This window comes from Drosophila guanche, unplaced genomic scaffold (assembly GCF_900245975.1).
Source record: "Drosophila guanche unplaced genomic scaffold, DGUA_6, whole genome shotgun sequence".
Classification (NCBI taxonomy): Eukaryota; Metazoa; Arthropoda; class Insecta; order Diptera; family Drosophilidae; genus Drosophila; species Drosophila guanche.
Window position 1 is genome coordinate 771,815 of NW_022995746.1, and position 19,646 is coordinate 791,460.

Consider the following 19,646-nt stretch of genomic DNA (forward strand, 5'->3'; position numbering starts at 1 on the left):
ATACATTTTTGGAGGAAGGGAGTAGGGGATGCTGGTTCAGGTTCTGCTGCTGCCACTGAGGGATGACAACATCATCTTTCTCTCTGTCTCACTGACCCTGCTTTTGATGTTTTCTACAATAACAATTTTCCGCTTGTGGCAACCAGCAACCCCTCGGAGATGCATGCTGCAACACACAGCACCCACCCTCTGCATGGCAGTCGCTCCTTTGGGACTGCGTTTGCGGCTTTTATTTCACTATTTGTTCTTAATCGCATAAGTCGTCAAGTATGCGTAATAATCTAATCGTCATAATTCCAACTTCTGCCGCTGGCTGCCTTCCCTTCGTACAGAATCTCTGCATGGAAAATTGCGAATATTTGCCATGCATTTTCCTTAGATTTCTATGACTTGTCTGTGCCCTACAAAAAATTGAATTATTTGCCACATTTTGTATTTCGCATTTTGCAAATTTTTAAATGCTTTTGATGACATTTTTATTTATATGCGAAGCACACGACGACGACGACGACGGAGTACACATGTTTTCTTCACATTTATCTGTGTATGTTTTCTCGTTCCGTCTCTTATTTATGTGGGGATTTCTTTTGCTGCTTTGCTTTCCCCTCTCACTCCTCAGCCCAGCTCTCGCGCGCGCTTAAGAGCCTTAAGTGCCATCTGGGGAAATCATGGCAAGAGGACATGGCTTGAGGCTGTGCGGATAAATGGAAAACGGCTCTATGGGAACACTCGTACTCGCACTCACTCGTCGTAGCTCACGACGTTCTTACCGTCTAGTGGGGTGCGGATAATGAGTTGGCGATAATCCTTGGCAAAGGAGGTGTTTATGGTTAGTCAAATAGATCCATCAATGTGGCGAAATTATAGAGAAATTTGAGTTGGTGGGAGAGGAGTTGGAAAGTAAAGAGTGGGCTATGGTGTTTGTACTTAATATGATAAGATACTAGAAAATACTAGAAAATACTAGAAAATACTAGAAAATACTGAAACTATATACCAAAAAATACCAAAAGATTAAAAAATAAATTTACAAACAAAAAACGGGACAATTAAAAGAAAAACAAAATAATGTTAGAAAACTAAGAAAAAAGTTAAAGTTAAAAGTTAAAAGCCTCTAAACAGAGTCTAAACAGAGAGACAAAGAAGACTAATTTAAGTCCAACTGCTACTTATCGACATCAAGCTACCCCAAGGCATGCATTTACCATCCATGAATAATATTTATTAAAAATATTTATTGCCAAACGTTAACCGATTAAATCGTCAATCGTTCGATCGTTCATCCGCTATGCAATTATTAATGACCATAAACCTCATTAAATGCTTTCACCTCGCACTTGCAACTGCAAGGCTCCGAAATTAAAGTAGAATTTATTGCAAGCGACTGTCTGCTCTCTTTCTATGGCTCTGTCTCTGTCTTCCTATTTCTATTTCAACTATTTGCTATCCTTTGCAATCACATTTGATTCATCCTTTGTTTGCCCGGCAAAATGATTTCTTTGCCATGCTTTATAATTAATTGCAAAATGTTCGATTTGCAACACGCTAATTGCAACTTTGTATGCTACATTCTGCCCCCAAAGGGCTGGGAGTGCTGCGCTGTGCTGGTCTCTGGTTTGGTTACATTTGCGAATGATAGATATATGTTTGTATATTTTTGTAGTGTTGTTTTCGGTGTTGTGCAGTAACAAAGTAAATGGAATTTAGAGCAGTAAAATGTCTGCCCCAAGGGGCACACAAAACACACACACAGTTGGCCCCTCTCCCGCATGTGTTGTGGCTGCGCTCCTCTTGGAATCTATTTGCCACTGTCGCTGTTTGAGTTGCATTGATTTGTTGACTTTGTCGCTTGCAGCTAATCGAAAACAAATGTACAAAAAGCAAAGCACAACCATCTTACACATACATATTTATAGGGATATGTGTGCACACTGTACACACACACGCATGCATATATGATGAGCAGAGCGAGAGGAGACAAAGGAATTTTTGCCACGCGTTGATTTTGGCTCATAATTAACGCAAAAGTGTGGCAAACTGGCAAACAGGACGGCGCCAAGACAGACAGATAGACAGACGGTCAGACGATGAATGACAATTACCTTTGTGTGGTGTAACTGTATCTGTGTGTGTGTGTGTGTGTGCTGTGTGTGAAGAGTGTGTGCCAATGGCAGTTTACATGACAATAAAACCGACAGTAGGGGTCGCGCTGTGGTTTGATGATTGCAAAATGAAATGAAAAATAAATATTCCAATTATGATACGAAATGCACAAAAGAAAGACACAAAGCAACAGAGAGGAAGTCACACACAAATCATCAGACCCCAAAATATAGACAAAATGACAAAAACACAAAATTCAATTAATATGCTGCTAAATGCAAATTGATATTTTTCATGGCATTTACATTGCCATTTACCCACAAAAAAAAAAGCATATAATAATAGTAATCATAATCATTGTGTGCTGCGGCCAATACATAATATTATATTACAAGCCAAAGCAGCAGCTGGAGGAGGGAACACACAGAAGAGTCAGCTGCCTCCCTCCTCCCACGCGATCTAGAACAAATGTTCAGCAACAAATGCCAACAAACGGGGCATTCATCAGTCTGCTGATGCATACTTTTGGACGCAGCGAATTTTAATAGAATTAAGCTAATTGCCATACAAAAAGCCTCTTAGTAGGCCCACCCTGGACCCTGGACCCTGGACCCTGCCTATGCCAAATGATGATTCGAAATGAAATGCGAAAACTGATTGAAATTTTGCAATGTGCATGGCAAAGGGCTGTGCCTGATATTTGTTAGCGTGGGTGGGGAGGATGTTCTGGCATATAATTCCGGAATTTTACTACCACAAAAAAAAATAAAAAAATAAATGGGAAAGTGTTTGAACTGGAAGCTTTAATGTGGGATGTACTAACTGATGGAATTTAAATATTCGTCAAATCTAGCAAATTATCTACTAAATCATTCCTTTGGTATTGCTTATTTTTGCTCCAAACATAATCGTTTCATCCATTTCAAATATTTCACATTTAAGAGATTGATTTCCATTACGAAATTACAACATTAAATTAACTTTTGATTAACTGCCAAGACACTTGTAAGTTCTAGGATGCAAAAATATAAAAACATTCAATTTGTGGAAATGAATAGATAAATGGATTCGCAGAACTCCCCAGTGGAAAAGTGTGCACATGTCTGGACTGAGCTGAGCTGAGCTAAGCAGTAAAAAGGAAAAGCTCCATCTACTTGCCAGCTTTTCCAACCAGCCCACACACACACAGTGTCTACATTTTATTGAAAGCAAATAATTTTGCAAATTACATTTTGAAGGAAAAGACGCGGACTGCTCCAATAACCAAAAATCTTTCCATTCGGTATGACCAGAATCACGAGATGGGAATCGTGAGGCCCAGAAGGAGAGCGAGTGAGAGCAATTTGTTTGATTAATTTGAGGAGCAGAACATTCGGGGAAGGAGTGAGAGCAGTGAGAGAGTGAAGAGACGACCTTCATTATGTAAATTGTATGAGAAATTTAAATAATCATCTGCAATTTAAATGCAGAGCAACACTTTGAGCCAAGCCGAGCCAAAGCCTCGACAATTAATCGTTTCCCGTTCCCCCCTGCCCATAAAGGACATGCCAAATGGATGCCTTATGTTCATTTTCTATTTTAAGACAGAAGATAATACATATAGCTGCCAGCCTGGTTGGCATTAACTGCCACCGACGCAACGCAACGCATATTTATATGGCTGTATCTGTGCGTTTGCATTCGTATCTGTATCTGTATCTGTATCTGTATCTGCAGCTGTAGCTGTGTGGCTGCTGCCATAAATAATTATTCATATTTGTATAAAATACACACAAAATTTAATTAAAAATTGTTTCGCAGCAGCAGCAACAGCAGAAATGGAGAGGAGTGGAAACAACATCATCGTACTTCCCCTCTGGGCTCTCTCTGGAGAAGTATTTCTCATCTCCATTCTCATTGGCATAATTCCCTTTGTTTTTTGGACACTTGTTTCTTGTATCTCGCTCTGTCTTACGCTTGTTTCTACGCTTGTAAAAGGGACAGAGACAGAAAAGTGAGTGGAGTGAGAGTGGAAGCATAACCCGCCCATCATCCACTCGAGCGTTGGTCCAGTGGTAAAGTGCCATTGCCATTTTGGCTCATAATAAAATTAAAACGAAATGAAACGAAATGAAAAAGTAATAAAGTCCTTATGGAAAATGCCAGACCAGACCCATGAAGGGAAAAGCTTCTGCTACTGCTGCTGCTTCTACTTCTGATTATGTTTCTGCTTTTGTTTCTGGCTCTGTTGCTTCTGTTTCTGTTATTGCTTTAGCTTTGCCTTGGCTTCAACTTCAAGTTCTGTGTTTCTGCCAGGGACTTCAACCCAGAGACTACTTATGTAAGGCAACTGCTGTTGCTGCTGCTGCTTCTGCTGCTTCTGCTTGATGCCACATTCAATAGATGAGAGGGACAGAAGCAGCATCCAAAGCAGCAGTTAGAGTGGCCATGGACAGTGGGGCGGTAGCTTTCGAACAGACGGACAACCCTTCAGTAGATACCCTAGAAATATTAGGGAACTCATAAAAGAGGGTGTATGTGCGGGAGATTAAAGTGGGAGCTGTGCTGCTGCAGCCATTGCTGCATTGCAGCTGTGCCATTACGAACGATCGTGCATACCCGAAATCATGTCAACGAAGGTGCTCGTGTTGTTCTTGTAATTTACATTGGTTTCGGAAAGAGCTGCTGATCTGATGCTCGCAGGTAGAAGCAAAGCATAAACAACTTATGTTTACAGCTTCGTGGGGGTGGAATGCAGGAATGACAAAAACTGAGACGCGTTGACTGATCGCAGTTAGCGATTACCGTATGCTCATAGGGTATATGCGACTGTGGATTAGCGCAAAGCTGAAACAGATCGCCATTTCATTGAGTACTCTATACGCCCTCAGCCAATATGCTTTTACAGAGCATGCACCCATGGGATTGCCTTCACCCTTGCTTGCTGCTACTCAACCCAACGACACCCATTAATAATTGTTGTTGTTAGTTGATGCGGCAATGGCTTTTGCTTGTCTTTGAGCTTTTGTGCACAAATTTCTGAAATGCTGGAGCGCTGTGAAACGCTTGTAAACGCGTGTCTCAACGAGGAGGAAATGGGCTGCTAGGGATTGAGTGAGGATTTGGCAGGGTTTTGGGCACTCAGTTTCGGGTATGGCATGGGTTTGGGTTTGGGTTTGAGTTTCAGTGTCTGGCTGCTGCCTGCGCATAATTAAGCGGCGGGTCTACTCTACAGTCTACAGCCGGCAGTCGGCAGTCTACGCCTTTTCCACTCTATTGTGAAATATATTTGACCATTGCATTTAAGTGTTTTGCTCGTAAAAAGAGAGCGCTGGGGCTGGGACTGGTAATGGCAGGCCAGACAGTGAATTCATTAAACCATTAGACGGGGGCTGGCTCCAAAATGGAAGCGATTAACGAAAGATGCTTTACGGCTGCCTCCCTGCCTGCCAATCGCTTGGATCCTCTTCTTCGAGGGGGATATGGATCCAGCACAAATCAAACGGAAATCAAAACCCAAACAAGTAAATCACAGAGAGACACAGAGGGAGAGGGATAGTCCTGGCAACCAGGGGACGTTGGAGGATGTTCTAGTAGGTGGACCCCAGGACACAACATGCGTCATCTGAAAATTGTTGCAATTACGTCGTAGCAAGCACATTGAGTGGAACGAGACGGGGAAAGGGACAGGGACAGGGACAGGGCCATAGGCTGATGATGATGGGCACAGAGAAGATGCCCGGAATTTCCATAAACACAATGGCGAGTTGATGCTGCCCCCGCACCCCAGGACCATTGGAAATTGGAAACGGGCCGGGACGGGCATGGGATCGACGGGCTATGGGCCACTCCTGTCAAAGGCCTGTGCTGTGTGGTGGGCTGCCGCTGCCACTGGCAGAAAAGTGCCAGTCGTTGCCAGTTGTTGCTACGGTAAATATGGGCGTCCACCACCATCGATGTGTGGGGGGGGGGGGGGGGGGGGGGGGGGGGGGGGGGGGGGGGGGGGCGTGGCCCAGGGGTGCATACATTTGCGTGATTTACGAGCTGTCTTTCATATAGTAGTAGGCCGATGACGACAGAAGGGAAAGCAACACGACAAAGCGCTGAACAACGAAGGGGGTTTGTATTGGTTGTGCCACTTGTTGTGGCACAAAGAATCGTGACACGAGGTTAATTTTGAGCGGAAATAAGAGGAGAAGATGGAATACTGCGGACTTTTATATGATGAACAATGCTAAGAATTTTCAGAATCTGTAATAAACAGATATGAGGGGCATTTTATGGAATCCCTAGATATTCCCATGTGAAATTATTTTTAAACCATTTTCTTCACAGAAACACCAACGAGCGAGGCAGAATCAATCCCAAGATGATCCCAATGATCGTGAGTCCTTGAAATTATAATATATTTAATTTGAAAGATTTTTCTGAATAAATAACTGCTGGCAAAGGTTGATTGACAGGAATATTTCTATTTTTCAGCATTTGCCAAAAAGAACAGGGTTTTCTATGTACTTGTATATTCTTGAGGAAATGTGAGCGAAAGAAGATTCTAAAAATCTTCCATGTGTTATCGTGACAACTTAATCAAAGGATTGAATAGAATACTCACAAAAAGACCCTTTAGTGGACTCTTCTCTACAGATTTACATGCACACATTGATTCGATTCATTGACTAAATAATTGCTTGTTTGCATCTTTGGGCTCTTAAAATTGCACAAAATGCTCCACAGAATTGTCCATATTTCCATTATCCCTCCGTGCGTTGATTTGTATTGGCACATCTCTATGTGGCTTATGAGATGACACACTATGGCAAAATGTTGTCAACGCAATCAGCAACAGCAGCAGGAGCACACATTGCTACTTGTTGTTCCCTCCCTGTTTGTTGCTGTTGCTGCTGTTGCAAGTTACAGAACAGAAGTGTATGATGGGACAGGCGAGTGGACAGACGAGACTTCCACTGAGTAGAAGCCGCATGAGGAGAGCCATGAGAGATGAATGAATGAGAGTGCGTCATGCTGCTGGCCTCCGCCACCGCCTCCGCCTACAGCCCCTGCCAACTGCTGGACCTGCCTTCAGCTGTGGGTGTGTCGTGTGCCTCCTGTGAGTGGTAGGTGGTATGTGGGTTACGAGTTTCAAATTGAATTGTTGCCAACACGTGACCATACGGATGTGCCCGAACCCCAGGCCCATGTCAATAAAGTCACAAATGAATGACAGGATTACAAACAGTCTACAAGTGGCTGGGCCACCATCCTATCCATCCATCCATCCATCCATCCATCCAACGAGAACATGCTGATGAATGGCATATTAAAAACTCCATACAAAATGATTCACATTTTCGTGGAAGGGAAAACGCAAAATGTAATTTGCGTAAAATGAGTTCCCCATACCGCAACGAATATTGTTGGTGTGGGTTGAGAGCTAGTTGATGGGTGGTTTTAGAGAACCTGCTCTTGCGGTCTGGAAATAGAGTATCCTTCCCATCCATCTATCCAGTGAGACACCCAGCCGTACTCCTCTCACACATTTGTCTCGTGCCTGGCGCAATCAATTCCCAAATCGCATTATGCTGCCGCTGCCGCTGCCGCTCCTGCTGCTGCTGCCAGCAAATTGCTTCGCGGGTTTTCGTTTGGAGTAGAAGAAGGAGTAAAAGCACCTCCTGCCCTGCCCCAATCGACATCCTTCACAGCATTTGGCATTTTATGTGCGTCAACATCAGCAAGTCGCCAAGTGCATTGCGTGCCAAATAGTTTACGTGTCAGTGGCGACATCCGCCATCGACCTCGACTCCAACTTTGCTGCCTCCACTTGCCATTGGCCATTGGTGTGGCTGCTGCCACAGCTGCATTCTGCTCCAACTACTTTATGGCATTTTGTCGCATCCACAGGCTCCGCCTCCGCCTCCGCCTCTGCTCCTGCTTCTTGTCTGCATTGTCCACACGGAAAATTTAGCTTAGCATGCAAATGCTTATTGGGAGACATTGTTGCGCCCAGCCAGCCAAATTGTAGGCAAAACACTTTGTTGCATGCAGCAGACGAAATGTTTGTACTGTGCTCCTGCCAGTGGCATCATTATTACTCGATTATTTTGTTACTTTCTGTGGGAGTTTTGAGTCGAGGGGCAGAAGGCTTTTTGGGCAGAACTTCGAGCTCGGAAGTGAGTTTTCCGCTTTGAATGTAGAGAGTGCAGTTTTCATTTCTGTTCTGATGGAGTTTTAATCTTTGTTTTTAGATGTGTCCAATGAATGTTTTCTTGGGCAGGGGTTTAAGGCAAGAGCCATCAGAAATGAGAGCCTAAGAATTGTGTCTATTTGTCTATCCCTCACAATCCCCTTTGTTTATCACAATCTTAGTTACCAAATATTACTCCACATTTATGCACTTCAACCCTTTCTAAAACTCCTCCCTTTATCTCTCTCCAGCTCTCCATTCCCTATCTCCAGCTCTCCCTCTACTTATGCACAGCCGAAATGCACTCCACACGAAGTATTCCTTACATGCATTTTATCTATTTTTTGCTGCTGCTGCTGCTGCTGCCATTTTTGCACTTTTATTGACATCAACTTGTGTTTTTTTTGCATTTTGCCAAAATCCATCATCATTGAGTGTCACATCACCATCAGCCATTGACAACTGTGTGCCACAGCTAAACCCCCTCTATGACCATCTCTATTGCTATTCCCACCTATAGCCAGGGGGAGGTGCTCTCTATTCATCGCTCTTGCACAGCCTGAGCGAGAGAGAGTGCTCGTTGCACGTTTTATAATTCATTTAGCAGCTCCTTCCGACAATTTCGTGAATATTTCATTTGGTTTTGTGTGTGTGGTAGCATTTTTACAGCTCGTTTGTCACTTTCGCCCGGCAAACGAATGATGCAGGCAGACCCCGCTCCATTCCCCCCTCATGCCATGAATAATGCAGTGATCCAATCCGTGGACATGCCAGGGAACATGTCACAAAAACACAGCCACAGACAGGAGTATCTCTGGCTAAGCATATGCATACTCATATCGGCAGGTAAGTCGGAGAGAGCAGCTTGTGGCCAAAACGGTGGACACAAACTGAACTGAGCAGACGATTCGATTGGAGCACAAGGACAAAAGATGATTAGCTAATTGACTAATTAAGCCAGCTGGCTGCTGGGGAGCAGAGGCAGGGGATTGGGGCGGAACCATAGACAGGTATTAGGCATCCCAAATAATCTATCAACTAATTAGAATGCAGCAACGGACTCATGACTTGAATGACCAAATAGGTATTGATAACTAGATGATGATGGGCCAATGATTAGGGCATGGGATTCTGGGGGCAGAACTCCAACTAAATGTCCGGTTAATGGGTGAATATTGAAGGTGTTTCATGAGGCAGTGCATATTCCAAACTGTTGAATAATGGCAGGAAAAGAAACCAAAGTGGAGTGGTAGTACAAATTCCAAACTATTTGTTATGATGATAAAACCTACTAAAATGTCTTCCCAAAACTCATTTCTTACCCCCAAAATAACTTCCAACATTGCCAAAAGCAAAGCAACAAAAACCTCCTCCAACAGCCTTGCACTTGTGTGAATTCCGATAAAAGCCTCGACAGTACCCCCCACAAAATCTGTTCATAGATCTGTCTGGCAGCCGGCAGAACTGCCGCACCTGAACGTACAGTCACCTAATCATTGGTCACCCCCACCACTCCTGTCCAACTGTCAGTGTTGGGCAATATCCAAGGCCAATTCCATTCAATCATCGGTTGGTATCGTTGAAGCTTACATCAGCAGCAAAGCGAAGCAGAAACCTGTGATTTCTGGAGCCAATCACACAGTTACACAATCTCGTTCGAGTGGCAGCTGTGGGAGCTGGGGAACCCTTTCGGCGCTTCGGATAGCAAAAACTTTTCGTGCTAGTTGGGGGGAGAGCCGTTCCACTTGCTCATGATTTGTCGATGTTTCCGACTCACTTTTGTCTGCAGTCTCCCTTCTACTCTCTCTCCCCTCACAAGTTTTAATTTCCAATGTTGGCTAAACACAAAGTTTGTCATGGGGTTGCCAAAAGGTTTCTTTCATCTTCTGCCACACACTTGTGTGGGCCTTCACTCCTTCAGGTTTTGAGGTTCTCTCATGTATAATGCATGCAGCTGCTGCTGCTGCAGCCAACCACTCCACCGATGCCTGTCAACGCAACTTCGATGCGGAGACAATGTATCTCAAAGCTACACACACAATGTAGCAAGGCCAGAGAGGGAGCAGAAGGAGTAGAGGCAGAATCCCGTTGAGTTGTGCAACAGAAACTGCAATGACTGAAGCGATTATGCCAATGGCAGGGCCATGTCTAAAGCAAACGATTTGTCACAGTGGCAATGGAGTAACGGGAAGTTACGTGAAGGAGTTCGAAGAGGGAAAGCGAGGAGAGAGATTGAAAGGGGGAGAGAGCGGCGAAAGAGTTACAACCGCAAACACTTTTGCCACCCAAAAGCGAAGACGAAACTCACTGTAGAAAGGCGAAGGCGATGAGAAAACGTTTCGAAGTGTTTCCGATAGCTACAAAAAAGTGGGTGGCTAGAAGGGCATCGGTGTGGGCTGTGTGGAGTTTTTTTGAGTGGCCTTTCCACCTTCCTGCCTGCCTGCCTGCCTGCCTGCCCGCCTGCTGTCTGTCTGCTTCGATTTCAAAACTCCAGCTGCGACAACTGCAGGAGCACAGAGATCCCACAGATCCCAGCGCAGCCACTCCCCCAGCTACCACCCGTACCGCACGTCTCTTGAACATGACACCAGAGTCCAAATTCGCTCCCTCATCCTCATCCCCACGTCCACGTTCACGTCCACGTCCTTGTCCTTGTCCGCCCCAGCTGCAAGTGACAGTAATTGTTTTATTGACATTGATTGACATCGCAGGGTGGGAGCAGGGGGAGGGCAGGGCGCGTGCAGTGAGGGAGGAGGGAACGCTCTTCTGCTTGATGAAGGAGAAGAAGGAAGCAGCCAGGATTCAACCAGCAGCAGAGACAGTGGCAAAGCCAAAGACAAACTGCAATGCCAAATGCGAATTTCAATCCAAATCCCAGTCCCCCCTCCTATCTGGTCCGCCACCACCAAGACGAAGCTCAAAAATGAGCAAAAGATTTCAATTTCATTTTGATGGATCGCATTTTTGGTTGTGGCTCGAAAAATGGCCCCAGCCCGAGACGAATGGATGGACATGGACATGGACATGGACATGGACATGGACCATAGCGTAGTGCACTTTTTGGCTTTGCCTTTGGTTTCCCTCTCTTCCCACTTCCCACTCTTCCCTCTCTTTTCTTGTTTGTTTGCTCCTTCTCTTACTCTTTTTCTCTCGCTGCTTGTGGCCATTGTTTACTCTTGTAAGCTGCTGATTAAACCATGCAATGGGCTCCCGCTCTCTCCCTCTCTCTTTCTCTCTCTCTCTCTCTCAGTTTTCTTTGCTTTTGCCTTGCCGGTTGCCGCCCTCCTGCTGCTGCTCACTTCTCTGGTTGCTCCTTCTGGCTGCCATGCCCCTTCTGGTGGAAACAACACATCAATTGCGGGGCGTTGCAACACAATGAATGAATGTTTTGTGTGTGTGCCAGTGTGCCACTCCTTGTACGAAAGACAATTGTTTGATTTTCGATATGTTTTCGAGGTGAGAGCGAGGAGAAGTTTTTCTAGCAATTCTGCTTTCGTTTGCAGTTTTCATGCAGCAGCCCAGCAGCCTTCGGATTAGTCCTTATGTAATGCACATCAATCCTGAAGCCAAAAGGACTCAAAGTTATTGAAGTTTTGCTGTCATGCCAGTGACTTCAGCTTCAGCTCCTGCTCCTGCTCCTGCTTCTATTTTCATTCCCATTTCCATTTGCTGTCATGGCAGCTCCTCCTCCCTGGACTCTAATTCTCTTGCTCCTGCTCCTGCTCCTGCTCCTGCTCGTCCTTGTTGTTCATATTAATTATGAAAGCGCATTTGCTGAACGGCAAATTTATTTGGCTTATATTTCGATTTGGGTTTTTGCTTCTTCCCCCACTCCTCCCTTTTTCTGCCGTTTCTCCCATTTTCTCCTTTATTTTTGCCGAATTTCCTGCTGCTTTTTTCCGGGATACTCGTTATATTTTTGTGTAATTCTCTCGGGGGAGGAGAGAGTAAAAGCGAATTGGATGTGAAATGTGATGCTTAATTAGTTTTTATGCTACTACTGCTTCTGCTCCTCCCTCTACTTCTCCTTCTCCTCCTTACGACGCTGATGATGATTATTATGATGATGATCCCTGATCCCTGATTCCGAGGATGGCATGGGAACGAGCTTCACGGATGACGTTTGCTTCAATCAGGCTTAGCCCTGGTGTAAATGTTTTTGTTGCTTTGCTTTTCCAGCAAATTAAGTCTCAATGAGTACAGAAGAAAAAATGTTGCCAGTTTGTGGAACAGTTTTTTAGGAGCGGAATTAATTGAATGAATTTTAAGTGGAGTTTTAATAACTGATTCAAGATTGATAAGGCATCAAAGTACAGTCAGTAGTAGTCTCTAGTTAGTTAGTAAATTGTGATGTCAAAATCCTACTAAAAACTTACTTTAAAGCTTACTTTAGCAGCATTAGAGCTCAGCACTCACTCTCATGTTTAAATCAGTGAAACTCTTAGTGCAAAATCCTTTCTCCAACAACTTACGAGTACTTTTCGGGCATTCAAACTTCATTATGTCACGCCCCGACCAACCCAACACTCCGTTTTGTCCAAGCTTTTGTGTGTTTATTTAAATTGTAGTCACAGTTTTATTCCCTGGCAGCAAAATACTCGCATAGAAAATACTCTGACAGAATGGCAAAAAAGATCTGCAGTCGACAACAAGTTTTAGGGGCCAGGCAGCACAGCACTGATAACGGCACGGCAACAGGAAATGTCGAGAACAGGCAACAGCAACAGAAACAAAAACAGCAACAGCAACAGCAACAAAAACAACACTGCAACAACCAACTGTAACTGCAGCTGCCACCTCGAGGGCCAGGGCGAGGGAAAGTTGGAGCAGGAAGCTCAAGCAAAATGTGTGCTATGGGTCAAGCTGGTAGAAAGGGGGGAAAACACAAATGGAAACACTCTCGGCATACGATAAAGTTGCAGTCTGGGCAACGCCATAACTTGAGTGCATAAATCTTGGCCAGGTTTTGTGTGTGCCAAGCCCGGAACCCCCCTATTTCGAGGTGACATCTTTGGTGAGTGGCACGTGAAAGTAGCCAACAAACCGTCACTCCACTTCGCTTTCTCCTGCTCTTTCATTCAATGTCCAGACACTGCATAATAAATTGCAGCCGTAGTGTTATAAATATCCTTGCTGCCCCCCCAAGGCCACAGTCCCCAGCCACAGTGGAGAGGACATGCGGCTGGCGTCTGCTGATAGCAATCTTCTCTCTTTGGGGGCAACAATTTCGCACATGACCAATGCACGAAGCGAACGAGCGAACGAAGATTAAAACAGCAAAACTGCAATGCTGACGCAGCTGATAAAAATTGAGCAAATCAATAAAAATGTATGCGGGTAGGAGGACACACGGCTTTTTGCGGATTGACTTGGAGAAAATCCTTGGGCAGTAGTAGACCTAAGGACCTAAATGCACTGCATTTGGAGGGGGTAATAATTGAGGCAGAAGTGCAGAAGAGACAGAAACAGAGAGTATTGGAGTGTGCAGCAAGAATTCTGATTTTTGTGTAATTTTAGCAGCTAATTTATTTACTTTTTGAGGAACTTTAGAGCGAGTAGAGTAATGGAATTATTTCCACAAAAACGAATCTTTATGTGTACATTTATTAATCTGTTCTTTGAGTGCAAGTGGGACTTTACAGTGTTTTATGTTCAACCTTTATGCTTTCGTATGTCCATCAAAATGTACTGATTGCATACACCATTACCTGAAATTATTCTAAACATTAAAAGTACATTCCTTTTAGCCTCTTTTTGCTCTACATGTGCTCAATATTGTATGTACTTTCATTACATTAAACTCGTCTTATTAGCAGATATTGTATATGCCACTTTCAAATAATAATTCTGTCTCCGTTTCTTGTGTTCTGCCAACCCAAGGGGCATACCCTTCCTGACCTTCCAGGTGACCAGCCGCCTGCAGAGGCGCCCACTAAAAAGTGTTAAATGGAAAACAATAATAATGCAGTGAGCTACAGCCCCCTGTCCACACAGTGTCCACACAGTGTCCGTGGAGTGGACAAGCCCATTAAGAGGCAGTGCCGCACAGTGGCTCGAAAAATGCGGCGACAACAATAAATTAATGCGATTTATTGCTGCGATAAGCGCGGGACAGTCGCCAGGGCCTATGGGAGCCCACAACGAGCCGCAAAATGTTGCTGGGTGTCGCGAGGGTGCGTCGTCGTCGTTCTCCTCGTGTGTGGGCTTGTCCGGAATGCGATAGATAAGCAGGCCACCACCGCTCACCCACTTCAATGCCCATACCAGGGCTTGGGTGGTATGCAAAAATTTGTCCCCAGGCCTCGTCAAGTGAGTTTTACGATATTTACGATGCAACAAAGCCCCAAGCCAAGAAGGAGCGCTCCCTCGCTTCCGCTTCCTCCCCTTAGATAAGCCGACTTACTTTTGCCATTTAATTAGTAACTCAACGAGCATTAGACGCCAAAAGTGTCTCCAGGCACGCCCCATGTCAAAATGCCTTTTTAATTAAAACCGTCCCCACCCCCCAAAAAAAAGGACAACAAAAAGTAAAAGCGAAAAGAAATTCCCCCGATCAAATGATGTGTGAGAAGTCGATAGAGCTCCGGGTGCTGTGGGCCGCTAAATCACAATTGCAAACAGAAAGTGCGGCGGCAACCCTGCCCGGCCAGGGGTGTCTAGGCAGTCAAAGAGCAACACACACAAAAAATCCAGGAAAAGGCAAAAACGGAGGCAGGGAGAAATGCAAAACTCTGCCAGCAATTGGAACTAGGCTTTTCCCCTCTTTTGCGGAAAAGCTGCTCTGTGTGGAAAATCTTGTGTGAAAATTTGTTGAGCGTGCAAACTGGCAAGCGACTCGAATGGGAATGGGAAAATGCCTCTGATGGTGGTGGGGATCGTTGTCTGGGATTGGTCTGGTCCAAAAGGCAATAATTGCATGAAATGCCCAGAAAAATATTTTCGCTGAGTGCGGCACAAAACGGTTTTACAAGGGGGAGGCCGGGGAAGGATTTTACAGGAGGCAAGGTTGACGTCTGGTTAGTGGTAACTGGTACCCGGGCATCCCAGACACAGACGCTAAGCTGCCACTAAATCACAACCCAAAGCCGCTGTTAAAACATGAGCCAGAGCGAGAGTCAGAGCCACCCCATTGCTGTGGTGGTTCTTAACCAGCCAGGAGTCGGAGTTGGACTCGGTGGTTGCAACAGCACAGTCGCCAGCGGCAGGACACGTGCAACACTCTGCAGTAAGGAGTAGCGGCAGGGGCAGAGGCAGGGGCAGGGACAGGGCTGACTGACTGACAGCAGCATCAGCAGGAGAAGGAGCTGCCCTCAGGCCGAGCAACATTTCTGAGTAACTGACACTCCCCACAAGATTTGATTAGGGGAGATCGTCGTGGCCAAGCCACAGCTCTTGAGGCTCGTTAAACGTGCAACAAAAAGAAGAGTGATTCATGCTCAGGAGAGGGTTTCCGTTCCTTCATGCCAAAAGGGTTTCTTGTTATAATAGATTCGATTTTCATTCAGGACTGTGCGACGGGACCCTTTTTTTGCGCACTTGTTTATAAGAATTCAATGTATTTTCGGATACATGGGATACAATATAAAATAATTCGAATGTAATATTTTATGGAGAGCAGCCCTTGGTGGAACTGGAACCCTTTTCTATGCAATCTTTACTTTTGGGACATTTTACTAAGATTAAATGCAGCTTGAAACACATGTAGCTGAGGCATCATTTAATTGAGATCTTTATAGTTCTTGCCAGCACTTTGAGGGGTAACTTTTTCATCATTTAATATAGTTATTTTTAGGTCACTTTTCCGCAGTTTTTATTTCGAGTAATTGGTGCTCCAATCCTTTACCATCTTTGACTCAAGGAACGCTTAATTACAATCACAAATTTCATCCTCAGCACTTTTTCAAATCATTTGCAGCCTTTTGCATACATATTTTATTACTTTCCTACACAAAATGAGTTAGGATGCCTAACCTATACAATAGGTATATAATCATACATACAAAAACAGAATAAGAAACAAGAAAGAAGAGGGGTTGGGGTAAGGGTAGGGTTAAGGTAGAGCCCACATATTGATAGAGAAGGAGAGTTCTTTGTGTGCACTTCCCGCATTTCGTTCAAAGGTCCGTCACGTTTCGTATGTCCACGCCCATTTCCTCGAAGCGGGTGGCATCATTCTCGAAATAGTCATCACCATCCTCGTCATCCGTATCGCACAACGGCTGACCCTGACCATCCCGCGGCAGATTGCGACGCGGTACCCGCGTTTTTCTCAGCTTACTGAAGGCCTTCTGGAATGCCACCGCCTTCTCGTTGCTGGGCGTGGCCGCTGCCATTGGTATGATCCAGCGATAGGTGACATTTGCCAGTCCAACAATCAGTGCGATGGCCAGCAGAAGGTACAACATGACGAGGGCGGGATTGACGTTGGAGTTGCCTGTGATGTCCATATTGCCAGCAATTTCATTCGGATCCACTGTCCACGAGATGCGATTATTGAGTCGTTCTGTAGTGGAAACTATCGAAAGAGGACTATGATATATATATATATCGTGGAGGGGTGGGGTTGATTCTCACTTGGATTTCCTTTAGGAGGATTGACAACAGCAGCGGAAGTTGATTTTTGTGTGGTTGTTGATGATGCTGTTGTTGAAGTTGTCGTTGTCGTTGGTGTGATTGTTGTAGTGTTTGGTGTAGTTGTTGTTAATGGTTTAGTTGTTGTTTTCCGTGTCGTTGTTGTTGGTCTCCTAGTCGTTGTTGTTGTTGTTGGTGTAAGTTTTCGCGTTGTTGTTGTTCTCTTCGTGGTCGTTGTTGTTGGCTTTGCTGTTGTTGTACGCCTTGTGGTTGTTGTTGGTTTTGCTGTTGTTGTTGTTGTACGCCTTGTTGTTGGTTTTGGTGTTGTAGTTGTCGTTGTTGTTGTTGTAGTTCGTTTTGTTGTCGGTTTTGGTGTTGTTGTAGTCGTTGTTGTAGTTCGCTTTGTAGTTGTTGGCCTTCTGGTCGTCGTCGTTGTTGTTGTTGTTGTTTTTGTCGTTGCAATAGTTGTTGTTTCTTCCTCAGCAGTCGCATCAGTCATCACAACACATTCCTCCATGTAATTGAGGCAACAATTTTCAAGTTCCACACACTCCTCATTGCACCCACAGCCCTTGAGTATGCCATCCTCCGTGAGGACATATCTGCTGCCCGGCTGCCCGCACCGATTCGTGCAGTTCATCATGTCAAAGACCATTGGCTCCTCGCTGCTGTCGGGCTTGACGGTGGGCTCCGGGGTGGTTGTGTACTCACCCACACCACAGTCCCGGCCCGTCATCAGGCGCACATCATCGATGGCAATGTCACCGAAACGCGCTCTGGCATCGGTGGCCGTGAAGATTACCTGGAAATCCTCCTCCATTTCGTCAATGAAGATGGTGTGCTCCAGCCACTGGGTGCCCTGGCTGCCAGTCTCTTTCCATTTCGTAGAACTGCAATAATCACAAACAGAGAGAGGAAGTGTAAGAGAGTGAGCAAACGATGACGAGTGCGGGTTGGGAGCTTATCAACGTCGCTTCCGCTCTCTGTGAGACTCACTTGGCCTTGAACGAAGTCCACATGTCTTGAACGGACAGTGAGATCGGCTTAACGGACACTACCAGACTTTCCACGCCCACACCATACATAAGGTAGTGGAACCGAAAACAGCAGGCGGTCTTCAGGCTCAGCTCCCGCGGATAGATGGGCGACATAAAGTGGTAGCTGCCGAACGCTCCACTCTTGGTCTCCATGCGCATATAGTGCCCGCCGTAGCTGCTCTGAAAGGTGTGATCGTGCCGCGGACCCGTGCGATACGAGTGGTAATCCGCCACAGTGCTGATGCGCTTCCAGGGCTGCATGTACGACTGCTCCGCCGTCCAGCCGCACTGATCCTCGCTCTCAAAGTCGCACGAGTGATCCAACGAGTGATTGCTGCGTCGACAGCTGCCCAAAGCGGTGTTCCAATGCGTGCCATTGCAGTAGGCAGAGCCGCTTCCCACCAGCACAAAGCCATCGTGGCAGACGGTGTAGGCCTTCAGGCCGTTGAGAGTGAAGCTATCGGTGTTCCCCAGCGTCTGCAGCTCCGGGCAGCCACGTTCTATAGTGATTAATGGACAGTTTTAGCCAAAGTTTCGACGGAAGACTGTCACTTACTCGCACAAAAGGGTCGTTCGCCGCGCAGGCGGCCATCCGTTCCGCAGGTGGCAATGGAACTGCCTTGCAGCGAGTATCCAGGATCACAGCGAAAGCGCACCAGATTTCTATTCCGATTCACTATCGAGCCATGTTGCAGGGTGGTCGAACGCTCGCAGCGTCCAGCTGTGTGGCCCGGCAGCATGAGGAGCAGCAGAAGGAGCGGCAGAGCCAGACCCAAGAGTTTTGACATTTTTCCTAGCAGCAGATCTGCGACTTTACAAGTTGGAATAAAGACTGACCAGCGATCGTAACTCAGCTAAAGACAGCGTTTATATTTTATCAAGCCTTACCCAGAGCCCGCGCTCTCTCTCTCTGCCTCTCTGCCTCTCTGTCTTGGGTTTTCTCTTCTCTTTTGGTGATAAAACTTATGCCGATAAGTCGGTAAAGCGGCGGCGCCTCACTCTCATTTGTTTACTGCAGTGCGAGTTCAGTTTTCTAAATGTTTTCTGGAATAACTCTTATGATAAGAAACGTTTTGTAGTTGTCCGCCTAGCGATCAGCAGGCAGACAGAAATAAACTCCATTAAAGTGGAAAAATCCCCCCTACTATCCCCTTTGGGATAGTAATCTGCGGCCATAAGTTCGTGGCAGTTAAGACCTTGTGCCATCTTGATGGCCACTCGCTTAGCGTAATCCTCACAGTGATAGATACAAATCATGCGAGGGGGAGTGTTGTCTCCGGCTCTGTTGCAAGTCTCAGTTTCGGGCTTGGCCCATTCAAATGCAATTATGCGCATCTCCTGGGGCAGCCAGCAGTTGGAACTAAATAGCAGCAGCTTCTTCCTGTCGCCTGCCAACCTAAATTATGGCCATCTCCTGTGAAAATAATTGCATTGCCCGGTGGAGAGAACCTTCCTGCCTGACTGCCTGACTGCCTGCCTCCGTTGCCATCGTTTTCTATCGCTTCGCTGTGATTTATGTTTGCTTCCGCTTAAGACCCAAACAACTCACAATCACGACTCTTCCTGCTGCTGCTTCCCTTCTCCCACTTTCTGCCCGACCGTGTTGAGATAATCAGTCAATATTGACAACTACTTATTGGCACTTCCGATGAGCGCGAAACGACGCTGCGACGGAGTACGCCATGCGGATGGGAACGGAGGGGCGACACGTGACCGGAGCAGCAGCATGCCACGTGGCAGGGCAGCAACTGCAAGCGAAACTGAAGCGAATTTCC

The 19,646-nt window shown here is 45.8% G+C and overlaps 2 protein-coding genes across 2 annotated transcripts in view; both read right to left on the reverse strand.

Moving 5' to 3' along the window:
• Nucleotides 1–12,135: 12,135 nt before the first annotated feature.
• Nucleotides 12,136–19,646, reverse strand: part of LOC117582543 (Down syndrome cell adhesion molecule-like protein Dscam2) — a 117,668-nt gene continuing 110,157 nt past the window's right edge. Inside the window, exon 10 of the mRNA XM_034270351.1 lies at nucleotides 12,136–12,163. The gene's annotated coding sequence lies outside the window, so the exon portion shown is untranslated. The remainder of the gene's footprint in view (nucleotides 12,164–19,646) is intronic.
• On the reverse strand, nucleotides 16,178–18,697 carry LOC117582545. Its single transcript, XM_034270354.1, has 4 exons — nucleotides 18,428–18,697; nucleotides 17,831–18,371; nucleotides 16,838–17,724; nucleotides 16,178–16,778 (listed from the first exon to the last, which is right to left on the reverse strand). Exons 1-4 carry the CDS (start codon nucleotides 18,657–18,659, stop codon nucleotides 16,378–16,380), a joined length of 2,061 nt encoding a protein of 686 aa, XP_034126245.1. The 5' UTR covers nucleotides 18,660–18,697; the 3' UTR covers nucleotides 16,178–16,377.

Coding starts and splice junctions, on each gene's coding strand:
- LOC117582545 (XM_034270354.1), bottom strand. CDS start 18,659: ATGTCAAAACTCTTGGGTCTGGCTCTGCCGCTCCTTCTGCTGCTCCTC. Junction 18,372..18,427: donor CGAACGACCCTTTTGTGCGA/GTAAGTGACAGT, acceptor TAATCACTATAG/AACGTGGCTGCCCGGAGCTG. Junction 17,725..17,830: donor TGGACTTCGTTCAAGGCCAA/GTGAGTCTCACA, acceptor TGATTATTGCAG/TTCTACGAAATGGAAAGAGA.